The sequence below is a fragment of the Elaeis guineensis genome, chromosome 3, assembly GCF_000442705.2.
Source record: "Elaeis guineensis isolate ETL-2024a chromosome 3, EG11, whole genome shotgun sequence".
In the NCBI taxonomy this organism is placed as follows: domain Eukaryota; kingdom Viridiplantae; phylum Streptophyta; class Magnoliopsida; order Arecales; family Arecaceae; genus Elaeis; species Elaeis guineensis.
In genome coordinates, this window is record NC_025995.2 from 81549413 (window position 1) to 81573933 (window position 24521).

At 42.7% G+C, this 24521-nt stretch overlaps 1 protein-coding gene and 1 pseudogene across 2 annotated transcripts; both read left to right on the forward strand.

Annotated features, from left to right (window-relative positions):
• The first annotated feature begins 9748 nt into the window (after positions 1 to 9748).
• On the forward strand, positions 9749 to 14135 carry LOC140856088 (protein POLAR LOCALIZATION DURING ASYMMETRIC DIVISION AND REDISTRIBUTION-like). 2 transcript variants are annotated; one of them, XM_073253254.1, is made up of 4 exons: positions 9753 to 10635; positions 11595 to 12052; positions 13409 to 13686; positions 13790 to 14135. In XM_073253254.1, the coding sequence occupies exons 1-4, from the start codon at positions 10137 to 10139 to the stop codon at positions 13791 to 13793; spliced, it is 1239 nt and encodes a 412-aa protein (XP_073109355.1). In that variant the 5' UTR covers positions 9753 to 10136; the 3' UTR covers positions 13794 to 14135. The 2 variants fall into 2 exon arrangements, with proteins under 2 accessions (XP_073109356.1, XP_073109355.1); XM_073253255.1 differs by lacking the exon at positions 13790 to 14135 and having other exon boundaries at positions 9749 to 10635; positions 13409 to 13690.
• Positions 14136 to 18868: 4733 nt separating this feature from the next.
• Positions 18869 to 22721, forward strand: LOC140856477 (bHLH transcription factor RHL1-like; annotated as a pseudogene).
• Positions 22722 to 24521: the final 1800 nt, after the last annotated feature.

The following is a 24521-nucleotide window of genomic DNA, read 5'->3' on the forward strand; positions in this document are numbered from 1 at the left end:
ATCCCTTCGGGAAGGTCGACATCCGGAGCTAGCATCCACACGAAACATGACCCTGCCGGCGGGTATAAAGTTGGCACATGAATTAAGAACTTTGTCTATTAAGCAACATGGCCCTGCCACGGGTATAATAGTGACCTTAGCACGAATGTCTGTGAGTAATGTTTTAAAATATGACATGAATACATGATGAAAATAATTTACGATTCATAATTGTGAAATATACATGATTTATGCATGCATGATGAGCTTATAACTTATTTTATTATATGCCCTATGAAATATTTATTTTTGTAATAATTATTATTTGCTAAATATTGCATTATCATAAAAAAAAAAATTTATGCTTGATCCGGTAAGGAAGTGGAAGTCTACTTACTGAGCTAGTGTGGCTCATATTCTTTTTATTTTTTTTTTATGTACAGAGAAATAAGGCTAGGACCGAAGGAAAGGGAATTCAGGCTTGGGGATCAGCAAAGCAAGTTTAGAAATTTTTACTCTAGGAATTCAGTTTATGTTTATGGATTGTAGTCATTATGAATTTTAAGACTTGGATTATTTTATCTTTGGATTTAGATACTCTGAAACAGTTTTGGTTTAATTAAATATTTGAATTGAACTTTATTATTACATTTATTTGTGATACACCTGTTGTTATATTTAAGAAGATGAATTTTGGCTTCGTGTTATCGTGGGTCCATCCCTCGGTAGCATGGCCGTGTTATGTCCCGGATTTGGGGCGTGACACGTAATGACCTGGAGCACCTGAAGAGGTCATTTGAAGCGACAAAAGGTTCTCCTTGTCTTGAAACTCATCCTCAAATGAGCCCCAATGGTGGTTCATCCAAAAGGGCCAGAATCTCTGAAGGGATGAGCTGAGGAGAGAGAGCTCGTCGAGGAGATGGACGTTCTACTTTCAGAGGAGTTTAGATCTCTCCGGTGCTGCTCTTGGAGTCCAGGAGATCGGACTGGAGGTGGAGCATCTGAAAAAGAGGTTGAAAGAGAGAAAGATAAATCATAAGCTTCTTTGAGATAAATTTATAGATCAAAAGATTTTACTCAAACATGCTGAAAGCAAAAGAAAGTAGCTCGAGAAAGAAGGGGCTAAGATTATAGCCCAAACTTGCAAAGCGGCATTCTTTGTGGCCTTCAAGAAGTGCAAGTCCATTGCCCATATGCACCTTCCTCCTGACCTCATCAAGCATCTTCAAGTCGATTATTTGGATGAAGATTTACAGATGGTGTCATCGGATAACTGGTCGAGGTTTATAATGACGTCCCACTTTCCAAATGAGGTAGACAAGATCGACGCAACCGTCCAGACCGAAGGCATCATCAGCACTAAGGAATACCATCTCGCAGATGATCGCTCCGACAATCCCCCTGACGAGTGATTTATGCCCTCTTCTCTCTTTTTTTTTATGATCCGAGGCCCCTAGTCTTGTAATAGAATCTCCACAAGAACAGATGTATTCCTCTTCTTTTGATGAATAAGAATCATGCTTTCAAATATGTGAGTCAAAGTCTTTAACACAGGCTCAGCCCCTGGCTGTAACTACAAAACTTGATTAGAGTAAATAGCTCAGGCGAAGACTTGACCTATGTCATGCTTCAAGCAAGGCATGAGCTGAGCTGAAGTTAGGACGAAAACCCGAGTTGGTTCCAGCTAGCTTTAGCTGTAGTTAGAAATTCAAGTGTAATAAAGATTATAATTCTCATTCCGATCCGAGATAAAATTCTATACCTGTCGTATAGATTTTGAAAAGATCAAAATTCGAATTGCATCTACGTAGGAGGAATTGGAGCACGTATGCACATATTCCTCCAAAAGTGGCACAAAGTGTGATTCGCCTACTATTGGCATTAACTACCATATCGGTGGCAGCAATTATATCCATTCGCAGTCTCCATGTGTTGTGCGTATGTCAGTCTTTTGTCGATGCACGTCTCCTGTAATTAATGCGTCGATGGGAGGCGGCTTTTGGAGGTTCCATTGAGGTCTGAGGTTATTTAAAATCTTCAAACATAATGGAACACAGACCTTACAAAATTCTAGTTTTCTCCTTTCACTGTGCATTCTTCTCTTCTTCACCCTTTCGTGATTTTCCTGCACGAGAGGGAGAGATAGCCACCATGGAGCCTGACTTTGCATCGCTGGACTTCAGATCAGAGTTGATGGAGCGAGACATAATCGTGCTGCACAAGCAATATCAAATATCTCCCGCGTTCCAACTTAAAGTTTCAAGACTGGATGATCGAGTCTGCCATTCTCCTTTAGGACGTATGGACTTCTATGAGGAGTACTTTCGAGCCAGGCTAAGGCTTCCTCTCCATCCTTTCTTTGTGGTGCTCTTCCAATATTTTGAGATATACCGTGTACGGTGGTGCCGAATACGTGGCGGCATATCTATGGCTTCATCACGTTATGTGTGCTGGCTGGGATTGCACCAAATATTATATTCTTTCATTTTTTCTTCAGTCTCAAGCGACACCCAGACTCATGCGGGTGGTGGTACGTGACTCTGCAAAAGAAGAAGGATAGCTTCTACTTGATATTTTCGGGCATGCCTTCCGTCGTGCACAGTTGAAAGCCAAAATTTCTCTTCGTCTCACAGACATCAAGCGAAGATTAAAATTTTTCCACCCGGAGCAAACTCTGGGAGGCTGCGCTAAAGGAGTCTTCGATGAACAAGAGCATGGAGCAGGAGATGGTAGCTCTGCAGAGTTTCAGGATTTTAAAGTTGAAAGAGCTGCTGTTGGCTAAGGCGCTATTTAATGTCGGTATCAGCCAAGTCACTCCTCAAGGTACGTGAGTCAGCTATTTTAGTCTTAAATCTTCTGGCTCTATTTGTCTTACAATCTGATCACTATGATCGCAAAGCTGGATGTTGGGAAGAGCTCGAGCCTGCTAAAGGAGAAGAGAAAAATTTTATGAAAAAGAGGTGCCAAGCCTGCCATCAGATGGAGCCTCCGAGTCAGAGTCAGAGATCCCACACAACCGACTTTAGAGACCAAAAAGCCTAAACCTTCTCATCTGGAAGGCCATGAGATTATCTAGGTAAAAAGCAGCTCGCCTATTACCTCAGCTACTGCAGGCTTTTGAATGGGCCATGTAGATCAAGGTCTGGAGGAGGTGATTCTGAGTCTATTTGCTCCTCCCAACTCACCGACCCGACCGGCTTCATCCACTGTTGGATTCTCCTCGGATGAGGCACCAACCGAGATGGTTGGTACATCTGGAACTGTGCTAGCCGGGTTGAAGCTTAAGGCCTCAGCACTGAGGAATCCCATGCTGGTGAACGAGTTACTCTCCGGATTGCTCCTCCCTGGCAATGCGAATGAGTTGCTGAGCGTTCCTCGGAGGGAGATAAGGAGAGGAGCCATGAATTGCCTCATTCAGATATATTGGGACTTTCTCATTTAGCACTTACCGTATACTCATTCATTACTTATGAGTTTTTCTTCACTTACCAGCTCACTCATTATTTGAACGGGTACATTGAAAGCTCATATGAGCTGGCCAAGGAGGCGAAGAAGTCTGGGCTTGAAGCTGAGATGCTCAAAAGAGCAAAAGAGAGGGCCGAGAAGGAAGTTGGAGAAGTCTCTATGAAACTTGACGCTGTCGAGAAGAGAGCCGAAGATGCTAAGGCGATGTTGAAGAGGAATGTTGAGGAGAATTCTTGATTGTTGGGCAAGACAGCAGAGTTCGAAGCTCAGGCAAAAAGAAATGCAGCTGTTTGTGAGGAGAATTCTCATCTGCAAAAGGAAATAAAAGAGCCAAAGGCCTAACTGGAGGCAGAGGAAAAGTGAATAGCCGAGGCCACTTCTAAGACTGTGGAGGACTTTCGAACCTCAGAAAAATACGAGGAAGAAAGGGTTGAGTATTCCACCGATGCCTATGATGCCAGAAGGCAATCTATCTGAGCCCGAGTTGCTGCCAAATATCCGGATCTGAATTTAAATTTTTTAGATAAAATCTAAGATCCTATCGTGGTAGATGTCTCAGAGATCGGCACCTCAGCTCCAGACACCACATTGTAATTTTTATATTTTTTTTATATTTTAGGGTCATTATAAAAATTTTTTGAAAGGAATAAAATGAGTAGAATCTTTTGTCATACTTCTGCTTTATGAACTTATTCATGCTAATCCGAGGCAATTTAAGTAGATGATAACCTCGTTCTACTCCTTTAAATGTACGCGATTATGGAGAATAATGGTCGATGACTCACCCGATAAGACCATGCTTGGAAGATGGTATGGGGTCTATGAAGATGCGCCACGTGAGCATATTTTATTTTACGAAGCATCGCAGAAATTTATTTTCACTTTGGAAAAGGTGCGTCATTAACCTCTTGATCATTAACTCCTGAAAAACATCGATTGGCGATTGATGTGACTGCTAGTGCTTATAAATAGGAAGTCAGGGAGCAAAGGGATCTCCACTCCACCTTCTATGGCAAGAAGTCTCCTTCTCTGCTCGCTGCCATGTCGTTGCCTTTGAATTTGCCATCCTTAGAATTAATTAAGAGACGGATGAGAGACTTGATTGTCATTGCAAGGGATACCCGTGAAAAGGAGAGAGCTAAACAGGCCGACGCATCCACTTTTCATAAGGCCCCCTCTTTTACCTCCTGCAACCAGACTCCCCCATCAGCTTAAGCACATCCCACCTGCAGTTCGGGAGTGCTGCATTATGGAGTTTTGAGATTCTATGGTGTTTCGATGGGAGGTGCTCGATGTTGCCACCGTCGCTTTTATCTAGGACTTTGATGATTGTAAGACCCGTTTACTGAAGATAATACCGTATCTAGAACTTTACGGCATACAGGCTGACGGTACCGATAAAGAGGTGGGACCTCGACGGATTAAGAATGAATCAGCTCACTTGGATGTTGAGGAGGCGAAGTCCTCAATAGACGAAGATCGAATCAGCTCACTTGATCGATCCGGTGTACCATCGATTGCAGCAGGACGTCCCTCCTCATCTCCTCTTATTTTTCTCTCCATCTTCTGCTATCCTCCTCTTCTTCCTCTTTTCTTTCTTATTTTCTTCTCTTGTTTGCAAGGCGGTGCCTGAAGTAATCATCCTCTAAAGTATTCGAAACAATAATTTTTCTTTGTAAAGTGCTTGGAGCACTAGCTTTTTCTTTGTAAAGATTTTAATGGATAAAAAGGGAATGCTTTGCTATAGAAGTCGTCGTTTCATTTTCAGCTTTAAATTTATATCTGTGGACTTTATGAATTTTGCTCGGCTCGTAGAGAACGGCAAAGATAAGCGCTCAGATCAGCGTGAGAAAATACTCAGTGCTCAGCTCAGCGTGAGTAAGGTTTTAGATTGCTCAGCTTTAGCATATATACACCTGAGACAACTTTGATTGAAGTGAACATATTTAGATTAGTTTAGAACAATTTGAATGTAATCTAGCCGTTCATCGTTCATGAATCTGAGGCATCATAACAATTATCTCAACACTATCCCCCTACTCTTGAATCTGAGAGAATGCCTCAGGCGGAAGGAGTACTTGTTAAGATAATACCTCTGGCCGTACGTTACCCATCCTTTTATTCTTCTTCTGAAGAGGTTGTGTGTACCAACAACGAGCTTGTGCCTATAGCATCTAGGGCTCTTCAGTGACGTTCGGAGGATCTGATTAGTTATCCCTTCAGAGGTTCCCTAAAGTCTCCCTCCGCTTCTCATGCGACTTGGGCTCTGTAGGAGTCTGGTAAGTTAGCCCCACCTCAGAGTCACCGAGATCTTCTCGAGTGTCTTGTAAATTAGCTCTCACGAGTGACGTTGTGTATCTGTGACGATCTTGTGCCTACGGCATTTAGTACTTGTCATCTTCACACGAGAAGCAGTGTATGCCAACGGCGAGCTTGTGCCTACGGTATCTTACACTCTCGATGGCATCCTGAGGGTCTGATTAGTTATCCCTCTGGAGGTTCCCTGAGGGTCTCCCTCCACTTCTCGTGTGATCCGAGTTCTGCAAATGTCTGATAAGTTAGCCCTGCCTTAGAGTCACCGAGGTCTTCTCGAGGGTCTGGTAAGTTAGCCCTCACGAGTAGCATTATGTGTCTGCAGCGATCTTGTACCTATGGCATCTAGCACTTTTCGTCTTCGTGCAAGAGGCAGTGTATGCCAGCGGCGAGCTTGTGCCTACGGCATCTTGTACTCTCAGCAATATTCTAAGGATCAGATTAGTTATCCCTTCGAAGGTTCCCTAAGGGTCTCCCTCCACTTCTCGTGGACTCGGGCTCTGCAAGGGTCAAGTAAGTTAGCCCCATCTCAGAGTCATCGAGGTCTTCTCGAGAGTCTAGTAAGTTAGCTCTCATATTGGTTGACCGTAGTTATAGTTCAGATTCTTGAGTAGAAGGAGGAGGCGACTCTTGGAGAACTTAGGTACCAATCACAAATTGATGGCCCTGCAAATTTTATTTTTATAGAAAATAGTTACATCATTGATAATATATGCTGAGGTTCACTGAGTTTCATGGTCTAAAAATTGAAGTTCCATCGAGCTGCTTTAGCCTATAAGTTCCTGAGTGTGCCACTTCATCCACTCGGTAAAGACCTTCGGTTGGGCAATAGCCTTCTTTCTAGTGCCTGCTCAGTAGGCTGTGAGACTTTGGCTCGTCGTAGCATCAGATCACTAGATCAAGGTTGGTCATCAGATGAAAAGATCCGTATTTTTCTGTAAAAGATTAATTAGTCAGCATTTGGTTACCTCATCTAGATGTGAGCCAATTTTCACTATCTGGTTCGGATTTCAGACAACCTTCTAGTAGTCATGTGAATTTCTCCTCGGATAGGTCGCTCTTCTTCAGCCATTTGCCCTCCAACCTGCTATCGTTCCTGCCGCGCTAGTGCTTGCTGTGGCTAAGGCTGAGGGAGAGGTTGCTGAGGTAGAGGATGAGGTTGTTGAACTCTCAGAGCTCGACGTTGAGGAGCCACTCTTCGGACAAAATGATTCAGCTGCCCCTGCCTGACAGGCCTCTCGATTTCATCGCGAAGCTGGTGGCAGTCTTCAGTATCGTGACCGTGGTCACGATGGTAAAAGTAGTATCTATTCGGGTCTCAACAGTATTTCGATCTTGTTCTTATCAGTCGAGACTCAAGTAACTCAGGCCTCACTTGTAGCAATATCTCTCTCCAAGGAACATTCAGAGGTGTATAGCTATCATACTGCCTAGAAGGTAATGGTTGCCGAATCCTTCTTGGAGGACTGCGGGATCAACGATTTCGCCCTCCATTATTCCATCTCAGGGGCGGAGACTAGGAGTGCTGGCATTTTTCCTCCTCTCACCTTGGATGGTGCTCCTTACTGGGTCCTGTCACGGCTGAATCAGTAAGAGTATCATCGATAAAGACCTCTTCCATACGGGCATACTTCTCCGCACGAGCAAGCATATATGGAAGTTTTTGAGGATAAGTCTTAAATAATGACTTTTTCAAGTCGTTCTTCAGTAGACCGCTCATCATAGCAGCCATCGCGATCGATTGGTCCATATTTTGGACCTCCAGGATGGTCACATTAAATCTGTTCGTAAAAGAGCAGATTGACTCACCCTCCTTTTGCTTGATGGTATGGAAGTAGTTGGACCATTTCTGCTGTTGTCGGCTGCTGATGAAGTGACCGATGAAAGACCAACACAAGCCTTCAAAGAAATGGATAGATGTCGGCCTCAAACTCGAATACCACTGCCGAGCGATCTCCTCAAGGGTTGGAGAAAATGCTCGATAGAGAATTGCATCCGACGGTCCCTGAAGGAGCATGGTTGTCTTGAAGGTCTCCACATGATCAACGGGATCGGTGGTCCCATCATAGACCTCCAGTCGAGGCAGTTTGAAGTGAGGGAGAGTGGTTCTTACACAATCCTCGAGACGAAGGGCGACTGGTTGTTATACCCTTTGTAGGGCAGCATCGAGGAGCCATTATTGTTGAGAGTTTTTTTAATTTTCTATCCCAACTGCTGACCGAGCTCCTGGAACTGCCTTTCAAAATCAACTTCACGGACAGTACTAGCCTCAGAGTGCAGAGGAGATCGGCATCCGAAGGTTGAGTCATGACCCGACGTGGGCTTGGAGATCACCGCCTGGTCGGCTGCCGAATCCTCAGGCGACTTTGATGAGTCAACCTCCTCTTCGGACTTTGAGGAGGCACCTACGGCTCCGATTGAGGTGGTGGCTATGGAACTGCAGTCAAAACAGAATTCTATGAGGGCATCACCGTGGAAGGCACAAGCAGCACCATCGAGGAAACTGTATGACGCATCGCCATAGGGGATGCAAAGACAGCCTGAGGAGGCTGTGATACTGTCTAAAAAGGTGCGAGAAAAGTTTGGACCGCCTGGACTGCGGTCGTCAAATGTTGAACTTGCTGGAAGAGTTTATCTAATTGATCGACCATGACTGATGCCGACTGAGCCAGTTGGATCGATGGGGGGATTTCCGACGCCAGCTACTGAATTTGACTGTCAGCTTGGCTGGCCGTCTATCGGGAGGCGGTGGTATTGAAAAGTCGGAAAGATGTTCATCTTGGAGCCATGAATGCGAATGTAGGCCCTTTCTTTATCTGTTGCTGCTTAAATCGGTCGGAGTCGAAAGACGGATACCTAGAAACCTCAAACGGTGATGCTGGTGCTCGAGTAATCTGCAAAATAAATTTCAAACCGAATGTTGTGGCTCCGGCGAGGACTCTCCGATGCTCAAGTTAGAAAAGCAGAGAACAAAGAAGCAGCAATGAATTCTCTGAGAAGGATTTGATTGAACTTACCTGAGTTCTTGGGGCTCTGATTGTTTATATAGATGAATGTCGGACAGTTAAATTATTAGCTGTGAGATTGCACAATTTCGAGATTGTCGGACCATTGGACATGCTAAACTGGACGAGATAATTCAACTCTTAATCGCTCCCGTGAGACCAGGAGAGATGGTTATGTCAAATTTTATCTATTTGGGATAGACAGCTATTTCGTACGTTGAAAAGATAAATCGACTGAGCAACTTACACACATGTCAAATCTCAAAGACGTCTCAACTCAGCATGGAGATGAACTCTTCAGCTTATACGATAATCGATGGCCGTATTGATGATCTCAGAGCTTAATATATATTGTGATATAGCGCTGATCCGAAATGCTCGTAGTAACCATCATAATATTATTTATTTTATTTTAAAATTAAAAAAAATAATTTAAAGATGTCAGAAATTTCTTCGAAATTTTTGCTCACTTGCTTCTCCAAATCAGAATAAAAATATTTTTAAAAAATATATATATTTATTTATTATTATTATTATTATTTTTTTTTTTTTTGCAACCGGACGCGTCTTTCTGCAACCAACCCGAGCCAAAATATTCAAATTAAAATTATTGGAATCCATCCACACAGAATTTATTGATGTGCCAGCTAGGATGCAGACTCGAGACTATATAAATAGCCATTAGTGAGTGCGGGTCCATATCTGGAAGCAACTCCAATAATTGGCAGCTATTATTAAGCACGTCATTTAATACACAAGTACGCATATTTTAATAATTATCAGTTATTGCTACCATTAAATGCCTCACGCCTTGCGTGTGAATCGTCCTCCTCCGTTAGCTCAAGCGCCTCCACATCTCTCAATTTTGTTGCTCTCGTTTCTTCTTCGACCAAAATTATCATGCGTTCAGCGTCAGCGCAGATATTCGAGATTGAAATCATAAATGCCAGCTATGCACTGAAACTTTTTAAATTTAAATTTGGTGACAAAATAATTAAAATTCATGAACTTGTTTCTTGGGCCTTGGGCCATAATTGTCTAGGTATCGACTCCGGTCATTGCCTGCTTGAATAGTTGCAGCGACACTTTGCTTTGAAGAGGAGAAAGAAGGATATCGTCACTAAATACTCCAAATATTCCCACGATCTCAAAAAGCATTCATCATCCAAGTAGTTATTATATTTGCCGGGGTTTTCCCGTGACTCGGGGTTCTGGTCACGCCCACACGCGAGTAAGCGGACTCAGGGTTTTGTTCCGGTCCCCTACATCTCTCTCTCCTTTAACTATACTCTCTATCAAAACCCTTGCCTTCAAAATTGGTTCGATACATTTCTTGAGCTCTTTCTGTCGTTATCTCTCGAGTATATATAGTTCATGCATGGCTTGGTGTTGGACATAGAGGAGAGTCCCTGCGTGGACTCCGATTCTTTGGGTGGAAGTCACATGGAGGAGAAGAGAATAGCCGATTTCCTCCCGGGATGCAAAGCCGGGGCAATGGAGAACAAGAAAAGAAGAAAAACGTGGGACATTTGCCTATCCCTTCCCCACTCCTCTGCCTCCGCTGCCGACTCTCTTTCTCCTCGCGTTCTGCTCTCCCGGCTGCGCCTCTCGCTCCACAAGGCATCGCCGGCCCGCGGCGGCGGAGCGGGGGATGGGATCGGATGCCGGATGCGGTTCCCGAGGCATCGCTCTTTTAAGAAGGAGAAGGACGAGGAGCGAGGGGAGGTGGAATGCGAGGAGAATGAGGCGGAGGTGGGCGGAGGGAAGGTGGTGGATTCACCTGTTTCGGCGCCGCCGGCGAGCGGGGGGAGGGCCTCGCCGTTGCCGGACTCCGCCATTGTGGATGGAGGCAGGGAGGGTTCCGGCGAGACAGGTAACAGAGCTCTGCGTCTCATTTGGCCTTGTGGTTTTCTTCCATTCCTCTTGCTTCCGATGCCTGGATATGATTCCAGTGCCGTTCCTGTGCTTTGCTTGATAGGAAAAGTGGGATTTTTTGTCTCATTCTTGCAGAGTTCTGCAGTTTGAGTTTAACTCTGCTTGTTTCCTGACTCGTTTTTGTCCTTCGTCTTTAAGTCTCCCTTTGGAGTGTAGCTTAAAGTTTATGTTTTTCTTCGTATTCGCGAGATTTTTAATTAGCTATTGTGAGGGGTTCCATTCTATTGCTCTTCATCCAAATTATGGTTTTTTGCTTATTATGTTTTCTCTCAATATGCTGTATTTTTCTAGTATGATTGCTTAAAATTTTACTCTTAAGTGTATTATATGTTGATCTCAGTTGACCTTTGTTAGATAGATCTATCTTGCATCCCTTGTGTCACTTCATGTTTTGTCTTGCATACTTTAGCTTGCTTGCCGTCTAACATTTACCTGTCTCTTTTCTTCATTATTCTGATACTCATGCCAAATCTTTCCTAGTCTTAAAGCAGAAGATGGAATGATCGTTAGAATCCTGCTTCTTTTAACCTTTGATCATGTATGACATGACCTGTACATTTCAAACTTTTTTTGGGAAGTATTTTGGACATTTTTGTATCTCCACTTCTCTTTGCTGAAACAAATAAAATTTTTCTCATAGCAGTTCATGACTAAATGGTATTCTTTCATGTGCATCATGGTTGTATCTTTCATTTAACTTAATACATATTCACTACTGTTTCTTTTGGTGAAATTGTGAGAGATCATTGGGTTATAACATGATGGAAACTGATGAAGGAGCCTTTTATAACATGAAAGGCACCAGTTGAAACGTGAAGTAGCCTTTGTTCATCATCCTTTTTTTGTTCTTGATGAAACTATTTTTAATCCTTAACTGGAAATACATTATTCATTCAGGAAGGAAGCCAGAAGAAGTGTCTTTAAACCTAGGTATGGGGATAGGTCTGGTCTTTCTCTTAGCCAGGAGCGCAACTGAATTCGATAAGATGGTAGAACTGCGGGCGCAGATGGAAACGCTGCTTAAAGACATTAAGGATGAGATCCAGAGGAAGGAAGTACCTCCTAACAATACAGAGTCAAATAATATTATTGGCTCTTCTGCATCTAATAGCTTTGGAAATGGAAATACAAGCAATTCCATATCTTTGCGAAATGATAGAGCATCTTACCATTTGCCAAGGTTGCACAGTGCCATGGAATCTGCTGCACAGTCCAAGTGTGATACGGCCCCAGGAAGCAAAAGGTGCTTGAAGGTTGATCAAATAGAAGCAGAGCTCGAAATTGAACTAGAACGTCTGCGACTCGATTTGGGAGACAAAGATTCATCTGCTTATCTACAACCACACGGAATGGAGGTATTATTCTTTTAAAAAAAGGTTTTACCTTTCTTGTATGGAGAAAATGTAGCATATATGACATATACTATTCACTTTAGGTTACAGAGATTCAAAATTATGAACTAAAAAACTTGATGTTGCTGATGGACGTCCTAGTTTCAGTACTCCCATGTTAGAATAGAACTCCTTTCCATTTATTTCTGTTGCTTTTGCTCTTTTTTATTTTCTCCCTGATAGATATCTGTTTCCTGTTTGTAATTCACTGCAATAATTTCTATAAATACTTGATTGTGAATCTAGTCATATATGCTCAACGATGATTAGAATTTTACAACATTTTCCTTTTTGTTTCTTTGACTATGCTTGTGCAATCCTTCTAAAAATCTAAAATCAGATGCTTCCAATTTATTGTAGTTTTTGTTCTGTCATTCTCCATGATGTCACCTCTGGCTAATATGTTTGACCCTATCTATTTTTGATTGAAAGCACTTGTTGGCGATGTGCCATATCACAGGGGTATAGCCTTCCATGAAAATTCCTCTAAACCCCCAAACTCCGGTGAAAGCCAGATTTGATCTCAAGTCAAAATTTGGTGTCACTACCAAATAATTTACTGGCTTGGTAAGCTAGCACCTTTATCTGACTCTTGATTCAAAGATAATACAATGGTTCAAAACCCATACATAAACCCAGAGGAATTTGAAAAGGTATATTATATTTTAGTTTGAGCTATGATCTTATATTCCTTTTTATATTTTACACTTGGATTCGCAAACCTATCAAGAAAAGTAAAATCCATGTCTTCTTTAATCTAGCAGTAAAGAGAACCAATTTTTTCTTTAAGCTAGTAGTAAGAGGCAGAAGCACAAAAATATGACTTATAACTGTATTACAATTTATCAATTTCAGCTAGGGATATTGGATGAGTCAAGGATATCCCAGAATTACTTTGAGGCTTCACTAAAGGCTGGATAAGTAGAAGATGATGTCTTCAATGTAATTAGAGCCGAGCAGTTTAACTGGAGCAGCGGTTCAAGAATGATGCGCAAACATTTAAGTATTTTTGAGAGTTCAAAGGGGAAAATATTATATCAGCTCTAATTAAATGTGTAGTGAGAAGATCCAGAGCTAAAAAGGATTATAGAAATATGGAAATGTTAATTTTAATCTAGGACACACACACACACGAGAAAGAGAGAGAGAGAGAGAGGATGTTGGTGTTGATGAAGTAGTGTAGATGAAGGTATGGCCCCACGAGCAATAACCTTTGGAATTAGTTGATATGCACTGTGTATGTGTATGTATCTTGTCAATAGATTAATATGTACATTCGTATTCATATCTTACCAACATAACATACCAACTTACTTGCAGTTGACAAGCGGGAATACGGATCCTTCTGAGAACTTAACCCAAAGTTCTGAAGAAGGCAATGAAGCCGAAGAAAGAAGTTTTCACTATGGGGTTAACCCACGAGAGCTGGAAAGGAGATTGCATGAGCTTCTAGAAACAAGACAGCAAGAGAGGATAGCAGAGCTAGAATCTGCACTGGAATATGCTGAGAGAATGCTACATGAAAGGGACAGAGAGATATGCTGGTGGAGGGACACTGCAAAGCTGGTCTCACATCATAAGGATGAAACTCTATTTAGGTGAGTTACTATTGGAAGCAAAACATGCAATCCTTGGTTGTCACTCTTCAGCACACTCTTCCTTGTTTCAAAGGAAAACCTAAAAGCCATTTTCTTGTACCAGGTAATTGTGCAGGTAGAACATATCATATCATGCAGCATTTTCTTGGAATATTTTGGATGCATGTGTCAGCAGCAAAGAAGGCTCATATTTTGAAGCAATGCATGTTTCAAGTGATTGATGGTGGTGAAGCTGAAATGAAGAATGCGACGAGTTGAATCAGAAACTGTTTGGCTTGGTATTGCACTTCAAGATGCAATGAGTCAGATTTTGCCATATATGTAGACTTCTGTAACATCCATCCTCCTGAACTCCATTGAACCTTGTGAAGACTGCTTTAAGGTGATGAATCACCATGGATTATGATGTTTGTTTCAGATTTTGATGCTTTTGAAATCTGCAGAGTAAACAGTCTGATGCCATCAGGCTAAGCCAATGAGTTGGGATTAGTTTTGGTTTTAATCATAATTATGATCAAACCCCACTAGGGACTTCCTCTTCCCTATCTAACGCGGCTGAAAATTTTCCATTAGGTATACATGCTTCTTCTCCTTGTGTGGTTTCAATCTTCCATTTTGAAAGCTCAAGAAGGAACCTAATTTTTCAACAGAAAAAAGGATACATATCATTATAGCTTTGGCACCTTTTAACCATTCCATACTTCCAAATGACAGAATATTACATATTCCTACATTATCTCTACCTTTTGTGCAACTTTGCAGTCATATTCATATTCCATGAGGTCTTATTCGAAGTCCTTTCCCACCTGAGCTCGCCAAGATTTTGCATGACGTATGCACAAAGCAGGCCTCCTTGGGCCACACCATGCTGAGCTGCATATCTTTCCATGTGCATACATTTATGGTAAGATAGCAGCTGCAAGGGAATCCTGCGACTGCAAGCTAGGTCTGGCCTCATCGATCGGTCCACATAGAAATGGAATGCAGTATTGAGCTTTCCTTTTCTTTCTTTTTCCCCACCTCCTCCTCTCTTTGTAATATTATGATTCTTCTCTTTTCTTTTTTTTTTTTTTTTAATGATAACCGAGCCAGGCAGCTGGTTAATTAGTGTGAGCACCCACAAATCAAATAGAACCATTATCTGCACCACCTTGCTCTGAGACTATTTGCATGGCACCACCTGCACACAAAAGATGACCAACTATTCATGAATGCACCTCACAGCAATCAAAATACAAAGCTCCAGCTCATGAGAAACTGGTGCCAAACCGACTACTGTGCTCGGTATGCAAGTCCTGCAGACACCCACTAACCTACTGTTTGTTTTATAAGGTACAAGATCTGGACTGCACCACGAGCTGGCCTTTGAAGGTTGGGGAATGGACCTCATTTCCGCATTGACCTCATTTCGAGCACTACGGTGTGAAAGCCATTCATGCAATGCTCCTCATTTGACCCTTGGATGAATCTGAGAGACCAAAAGAAGACCCCATTAGCTACGGATTGACTTCATGATGGTGTAAACTTTAGAGTCTTTATTAGGTAATCACAGATAGAAAAAAACAGACGAAACTTGTAAAGAAGCTCCAAAAGTATGGTTAAGTTCATAAGCTATACAGAATTACAAATGTTGATGTGTAACTCTTATAAAAATAACAATACATCACATTGTTATTTTTAAAAACTATTAATAAATTAATAAAAACTATTTATGAACATACATCACATTGCTCCAATGATGCCTGGAAATTTCTCCCAAAAAATAATAGGAACCAGTGCCAAAACAGACATAGGCTGCCAATGGTTACTGGAGCATCTGGTCTCCTGTTCCTTTTTTGTGGGCGTAGTGGATTGAGTGCCCTACAAGGACAGGCTTTTGGATGCAATTTAGAAAGCAGTCATAATTTTCTAAATTGTTAGTGGATGTGTTGAAAAGAGGGTGTGGCCCAGCAAAGAAAAGAAGTAAAGTTGATTTGTGATTGAAACAAGACAAGGTTGAACACCTATTTATTTAGCCAGGACAAGCAACCTTTGCGAAAGATAATTCTAGTCTAAGCAAGCTCTGTCCTCACTATAAAAGAAGGTCACCTCCTGTCCTAAGGAAAAAAAAAAAAAAGATAAAGGTCTCTTCGTACGGAAGAGTAACTGTAAATCTCATGTTCCTTGCCTGCAGAGGCCACTCATATTGGCCCTCATGTATAGTCCTAAATCATGTGAGAATCCAAGAAGAAGTTATTGCCTATTTGTCGTGTCAAGCAATGCAGTCATCCATAGGACCCATTGTTTAACCGTATCTTTTCACATGACTTACTGCTTTCTAAGGTGACATAATAAGGCCAGATTGGCCTGTCGAATGGAATCCTCAAATGGTGCGAGTAAGCCAATCAAAATGAACAATGTTAATGTAACAAAAAAATCTCAGAGAAAGAAGTGTCATCTAACTTACAATATTTCCATCACTCTTTTACCTACACTGTGGAATATGACATAGAGAGGGGAGATAGTTACACGCCAGGTTTATATTTATTTGTTAAATTGCATCATTTTAATATCTTGGATCAAAACTAGTACAGAACGCATACCATCACCCAACAAGAATCGTGGTGCCATGATACATATATGCAAAGGTTCAACACATAACCTCATAAAGGAATATTTGAGCAGCTCTTTAATTTGTCGTACTCAAACGTTTATCTAGTAAACTCAAAGATGGAATTCCCGTAGCTCGATAAGAATGTTTAAGCTTGAATTAGATGTATAATATTCTCGCAAATGGTAAAGATGATTATCTTCATTTTTGTCTGATGAATGGGTATCCACTTTGAGGTTTACCTGCCACCTCTGCCCTGACTTTCAAACTTGTACCACTACTGAGTGCATCCCCTGCTTGCCAAGTTGAGGAAAGAGAATTTCCTTTTGAGTGACACCCATGGTCTCCTTGCTGGACTTTCATATGAACGCCCATCCAATAACTTCTAGGTTTTGACCGGGAGATGAGAGAGTTGTGCTAGTGTTTTGCTTTTTGTAGTCTTAATTTCTAGCTATTGCTGAATGAAATGTCTGGTCTCAATAATACGTGATGCTTTAGTACTCCTATCGCAAAAGACGTTCTAGTTGGGTACGATATTTTTTTTTTTTTAATTTCTTTCATATATGTTAAGGCCTTTTCTTCGTTGGCCGTGGGAGATATTTGAGAGGAGTCCAAGATTGTATCATTTTAGACATATGAACTCCTAGTTACTTGGCCCCCATCAATTTATGTGACTACAATGCTCCTTCTAATGAATCATTGCTTATACATGAAAAACACTGGCCGATCAAATGTGGGATAATTTATTGTACACCTTTCTCATCACTTGCCACCGTAATGATTTAAAATAAAAAAACTAATATGATATGTTTTAAATATAAGAAGATTTTATTTTGAAAACATTTATATCATATCTCAATAATCTAACTAAGTACAGAAAGCAACATATGGATTAAGTTTAATAGAATCATAATAGGTAAGAACCATGAGACCCTTGCTAAAACGGGATAGAGTCATGAAAATACACCGAAGGTGGAGACCTAAGTCGAATAGATAGAATTCAACCATAACGTGGAGAAGCAGGCAGAAATATCATCTTGAGCCGCAGGCTGGTAGAAGATCAAGACAATCATGTCGGTCTCTAGTTTTCAAAAATAGAATACTATATTGTAGGTCAAATAAAGGAGATGATTGAACAAGTTATGTTGAGATAAGTTGGAAGTCAATAAAACATGACTATCAGTCCGATAATTGTAGAATGATCATACTACATCTATAGTTGGAAGATGGTTGACAATAGATACTACAATCACAAGGAGTATGGATCAATCAGTGGAGTAGACATTTAATATATCCGAGGGCAGTTGTTATATACTAGTGAATAAATAGAATCATATTATGTAAAAGGATACTTTGACAATCAATCTAATCAATTTACTTTTATCTTTATTTTTACTTTTCACCTATGAGTAGGCATAATTTAGATTATCTACTATAGTCTAGTGCTATACCCTTTTAGCGGTCCAGTGCTACACTTCTATTATAGTTTAATGTTATATCCTTTCATATAGTTTGATGCTATACCTTATTTGTTTTCATCTCAAAACATCTGACCCATACTACTCTTCATATTCTCTTCGATCCATATATTTTCAGCTATCCCAATGTTGATGGCATGATCACAATATATTGAGATCTTGCTTAAGCAAGCTCGACGATAAGCCCTCTACCTTGACCATCCAAATTCCTAAGATAGCTTGGAACCAGACCAAAAAAAATAGCAACAAGCTTTTTAATATGTCCAATCAGATCCTGCGTAGTCATCATTATATTATTTTCGATGGAATACTACATAGGTGCCATTATATCACTAAGGAGATGATGGAAGCTTGTCGGATGATGACTCTTTTATCAATAGATCTTCTTCAGAAAGTGATCTTATAACTTTAGACCTCACTGAAATACGCACGTCCAATTTATTGGGGGATACTCTCGATCTAAGATCTAGACTCAATTATCCAAACAAAACCTCATCCAAACCGACCTTCAGTGCCTAGACTGTATCGAAATTTAACTAGCCTAACGTAGATGAACCCACAAGTTGGTTCGATCAATCAAATGCCGAACCAGATCGAACGCGTGCGTCGGCTTATCTCCCCAGACTCCGCCACGTGTTACCTAACTCTCTGACTCTGACTTCCTTCCACTCCGCCGTGAAATCTCCGCCGGTCAAACCACCGAATTATTACTTTGGTCCGCCATTCAGCGGCTTCCAACCGACCGATCATCTCGTCTCCTGATCGGACGGATGTGCCGTAGCCCCCACCTACCTGATAGGACGTACCCGTGCGATCCGAATCCAACCCCTAATCAACCTCCCCCCTTTTAAATTAACCCCGGTCAATTCCCCAATCCCAACAACTCGCCCACTTTAAAAAAATATACCCAAATTAATCCAGAAATTATGATGATGAATTAATCACCATTCTTGTATTTATAAATAGCAGCTGGATACGAAATCCCGTCTTCTTCAAGGGCTCCCTTCTCCCATATCCCACCCACAGCTTTCTGATTCCACCAGAGAATACAAAAGAGAGAAGAAGAGCTCTTTTGCTTCCCTCTTTCGAATTCTCCGATTCGAACCCTAGTTTTGGGGACAACGAGGCCATGCAGCAGAGCAGCAGAGAAATGCAAGGGATGGCTCTCCGTTGAATGGGATATCGTCGTCCGCCGGCGCCGCGCGGCGGCGGCGGCGGCGGCCGCCCAGATCTCTCTCCAGGATCTCCACGACGGCCACCGACAGCAAGCAGATCCAGAACGCTGGCATGCAGGTTCCGGCTTCGCACTTCGGCCACTCCGCCGGTGGCCACGACGACTTCCTCGACCAGATGCTCTGCAACCTTCCCTCCTCCTGGCCGGACCTCGGCAACCCCAAGTCTCCTGGGACCTGACCTCCTCTTCCAACCGAATGGCCTCGCCGGGAAGTCGCCCGAGGATTCCGCCGCCGCGGAGGGGCTCCAATACGTTCCATACGACGAGTCCGTGCTGCTCGCTTCTCAGCTCCGGCAGCACCAGATCAGCGGCGGAAGCTCGCCGGCGGGGAAGCAGCCGATGCTGCTCCAGCTCAACCAGCACCACCAACAGCAGCAGCAGATGCTACTCCAGGGCATGGGGAGATCTCCGGTGGTCGCCGGCGGTGGGGATTCCGGGCTTCTTCCGCTGCCACTGAGCCTAGGGAGCGGTGGCTCGGCCGATTCCCGCCTTCTCGTGGACAGATCTCGCGACGAAGTCGACCCTTCATTCAAATCCCCCAATCCCACCGTATGATTCTTTATTTCGACTCCTGTCGATCTTCTTGGTTTCGAAATTTTATTTTGTTTTATTTTATTTCGGCCAGGGTGGGGAAGGGCTCTACAACGGATTCGGTGGATCGCTTCAGCGAGCCGCTGAAGCAGCCACCCAACAGCATTTCCACCATCCCAGGTTCTCAAAACCCTAAATTTCTCCCCATCGTCTGGGAAAATAACGGTCTTTTTACGAGCATTTTAGTATCAATTACTAAATTCGAAAAGAACAGGGCGCTTCGATGCCGGCTCGGAACTTCGGAGGATCACCGGCTGCCGGGGTGGGACGGAGTGCAGCGGCGGTGTCCCCGGTGGCGGTACGGCTCCACCGAGGCAGCGGGTGCGGGCGAGAAGGGGCCAGGCGACGGATCCCCACAGCATCGCCGAACGAGTAAGCCATGAAGGGAAAAAAAAATAATAATAATAGTAAAATAAAATCTATTTTTTTTAGTTAACAAGTAAGAGAGGAGAAATTAATTGGGTGCACTAAAAGGACCAGGACCCAGGCGGGAGCACTAAATGCGAAGTGGCAGTTTCTCCTTCGGATTTGGATCTGTTTCTCTCTTAGTCTTTGCTCTGCTATCTTTCACCTTCTCTTCTGTTTGTATGCATGCTTTTAATGGAGTCGTTGGCTCTCTATTTTGTCCCTTTGCGCAGCTTCGCAGGGAGAGAATCGCGGAGAGGATGAAAGCTCTCCAGGAGTTGGTGCCAAACGCCAATAAGGTCTACCTGTCTTCTTCCTCACTCTCTTTGTTTTTTTCTGGTCTTTTTCTTTCTAATATTTATTTATATAACTGGCCATCTAAATCCAAGAATTTACAAATAAACGCCTCAATTTCTATGATTACATTCGCAGCATAACAAATTGGACTGTTTGCAAAAACCATTACCGACTAGGCTTCTAAGATGGAAAATAATAATCCATCCTTCACACACTCTGTCCCGTAAAAGATATGATGTGAAACGGTCATAATTAACTTGCACTAAAATTTGCAACAACGTCAGATGTGACCCTTACTGGAGACAGATTGGTGAACGAGGATTCACTAAATCATATCAGATGGTGGCTTAAGATTTCTGTCAATGACCGGGGTTGTTATTTAAATCAATTCAAACTGGTCAAAAGCAAAGACAAGAACAATTAAGTGCTGGATAGCAATTTATGAGGTCTGGTGATCGATCCAGACGTGGCTTTTGGAGAGGGCCAGTCGTGGTATATTCCTGTTTTTGCCGGAATATCAATTGTAGGAGTTTCCTATACGTGGAAACAGCCGTATTATGGGTTGTGAATACATAATTCCGGATGTTGTTTGGCAACTATAGTGCAAAGTTCGCTTGGTTTGATATTGATTTAAAAGGACATTTACGTAAATTCCGGTAACCGTTGAACCTGGGTTTCTGGGGACCTGTGGCAACCGGGAAACCGTGTGTCCGCTTGTCGGATAGTAGTTGGAGAATGTGAACCGGGCCTTAGTTTTTCGTTTATCATGTCCTTCGAGAACGGAACATGAGCTCGTAGATATCTAATGGTGTGCTTGCGGCTCTCCAGAGACATCCCTGCTCGGCCGTCGTGCTGTTTCCCCACACTTTTCGAAACCAAACGCAATGCTTTTCATGCTTAGTGGAGCACTCGTCACGCCGCCGGCATAATAGACCGCAATTCCAAGCCACTCATCTGGAGACGAGAATATTTTTGTCATTTTAACTGTTTATTTATTTTTAATTTTAATTACTGACTATTGTTATTAAAAATGTTTCCATGAATGACAGTCGGACAAGGCCTCGATGCTGGATGAGATCATCGACTACGTGAAATTCCTCCAGCTTCAAGTCAAGGCAACTTCTCTCCTCCCAAGAAGTTCTTAACCAATATTTTTTCTTCCCCCTCTCTCAGTCTCTCCTTACTCTTTTATTAAATAGATAATTAGTAACGCAAATCGCATCTTTCCAGTGTTCTATTAATTATTTATTTGAACTAATGTTTAACCTTTGGATTTACATCTAATGCGCCTCCGGTATCTCTGCGGTCGGGTACACCGTATCCAAATCAGGTGCTGAGCATGAGTAGGTTAGGCGGAGCAGCGGCGGTCGCCCCACTCGTGGCTGATATGTCCTCAGAGGTAGCTTTCGCTCACCCCTTTCTTTCTTAATATCGGTATAAGATATTCCCAGTCGGCCTAATCCGACCCCGATTCGGCGTATGACTTGATGGTCCGCTTTTTGCTAGTCGGGAAGGGGCAAGGAGTTATTTATACGTTGGAATATCTTATACTGGTTGATAGTGATTGATCAAGACGGCAGCAACAGCGGCACGCGTGCCACCCTGTAGAATCCCCAAAATACCCTTCATTTTTTTTCTTTTGCAAAAATAATAAGGATTTAAAAGAGATTGGCGGTGATTGGATCCAGGGGCAGAGCGGGAGGGGCGGGAGTAACGGCGCGGCGGGTAACGACAGCCTAACGGTGACGGAGCACCAGGTGGCGAAGCTAATGGAGGAGGACATGGGGTCGGCGATGCAGTACCTTCAGGGCAAGGGCCTCTGCCTCATGCCCATCTCCCTCGCCTCGGCCATCTCCGCCACCTGCCACCCCCGCCCGGCGGCCGGAGGCGTCGGCGCCGCGGGAAACGGTGGGGCCGCCCACCACCTGAACCCCGGACTCATCCCGGTCCCACCACCTCCCAACCACGGCAACGCAGCCGCCGGCACCGCCGGAGGAGGCGGCGACGCCCCCTCTTCGCCGAGCATGTCTGTGCTGACGGTGCAGTCCGCCATAGCTAACGGCGCCGACAACGACGTCTCCCGGCCCTTCGTCAAGGACGCCGCCTCCGTCTCCAAACCCTAAGCCAAGCTCGGAAAACTGGAGGAGAAAAAAGAGAAGGCTTTTTGGTTCAATGTATGTGGGGAACAGAAAGGATAAAGAGGTAAGCACGTCAAACGGAGTCTACGGAAATAAGGACGTCGGCGTTTGGACGGCCGTATTTGCTTAGACTTGGAGGAAGGCGTCAACCGCCCCACATCTCCGTCCTCCTCCTCTTTTCCTCCATCAGCTTTTTTATTTTTCCCCGTCCACTTTGCCTTTCCCCTCTGAATCAACTTTTTTTTTCAGTGTTTATCTAAGCCTTCTTTTGGGTTTAATTTTAATCAAAGTTTGTCGTCTTACGATTGGTTGTGCATAGATGACTACTACTCTAGAGCAATGATTAACATTAAAATATGATATGATAATACTATGTAAAATTTTTTACGTTGAATTTAAAAGACAAAGGAAGCGAAGGAGGTGGGGTTTGGCGCGTTGGTCAAAGGATGGAAATGATGGCCTTGGTGATGACATTTGGAGGTGGGGATGCCCGAATAATTGATTAAAGATGATCACAATTATGGTAGCCTTGGTATTAGAAGGATGGGGGGGTCGAGTAAGGATTACTACATGTTCTATAACTGGTGTTGTGATGATGTAACTTATGACTGATAGTGTTTGCATATTTTGTTTTGTTAGAGGGGTTTTTAAGTGTGTAGAGTCAAACAAAAGTAGCAATGGTATAATATGTAGTATTTTATAAAGTTCAGCAAGCATGATGTGATGGCATTCATGATAATAATAGAAAGGGGGAGATGTGCTGCCGACTAAGGTGGGGTTTTGTCTCTCCCTCCCTCCCTCTCTCTCTCTCTCTCTCTCTCGCACGTCGTGGTTGCTTTCTTTTCTCACGAAGCGTCTGTCGTCTAGCAATCCGGATATTCCACAAACACACTGTGATTTGGGTGGGAAGGAGATGTTGGAGGCATTTGCGTGCGGCTGTCTGTAACTTGTCTTGGAATGGGAGGAGAAGACCAAATGCAGGGCATATGGCAGCCTTTTCTGTTTGTTGCATCCACCTATTTATGGTTTTTCTTTAATTTTGGGAGGGAATATCAGTTAAACAAACTTGCGCCAGAAAATTATGAGACTAAGATTCTATTTTACTTTCATGCAAACTGTTCTCATCCACTATTCTATACCGATGCACTAAAAATTTTGGTACAACATGGTGCATGGCCTAGCATATGGCATGACATCATCAACAGTTGTGTTGCCTTTTTTATGATAAAAGAGAGCAGCTGCTATACATCCATTTGGTGCTATGTTTTTGGAAGCAAAGCAAACGAAATCACACACATAAAAGACATACAAAAAAAAAAAAAAGTTTATTTTGCATCCCACTGCAATGGCATCAACATTCAGATGGGCACATAGAGGAATCGAGCATCTCCTTGTTTACCATAAGTTAAGCTTTTTTAACAGGTCAAGGTGAGGGGCTTAAGCAAAAGATATTGACGTATAGGCGGTCCTACGAATTTTAAGGCGCATGCACTTGGCATGTGGATATGGATGGGTGAGACGCAGAAGCGTTTGAATGCTTTAATTCTTGTTTTGTGCTTTCGTGGTTGTAACCCACGAAACGTTGCATCATATGTCACGACACAAGGGCATCGAGACCACCTACCGGATTAAAAACTAATATACCTTACAACCGGGATGTAACGTAATTTTATGCCAATGATGTGGCTGAGTGAAGATCCAAGCCTGGCCACATAATTATCGTGTAATTAGTATAATTCTTGAAGGTACAGCATTCATTTTCTTTATGAAAGCAATTAGGCTTGCTTGAACTTTCCTCGTTATAATTTTTAAAGATGTCGACCACTTGATTAATGCAGCATGGACTAGCTGATGTCAGTCTCTTTACATGGGTTTGAAGTTTAGGCAAAAAAGTTTGACAAGTTGCACCAGTGCGGATAACAATGGTTTCAACAGAGCAAAAATGCTCGAGGTTCAATACGACAATAATGATCGATAATGCACCCACCGGTACCACAAAATTTTCCAAACAAATAGTTTATCTTGTTGATATAGAGCAAGAGTACTTCTATGGTCCAAGATAGACACACTCATTACCTACTGATCTTGTCTCATAAGTAACA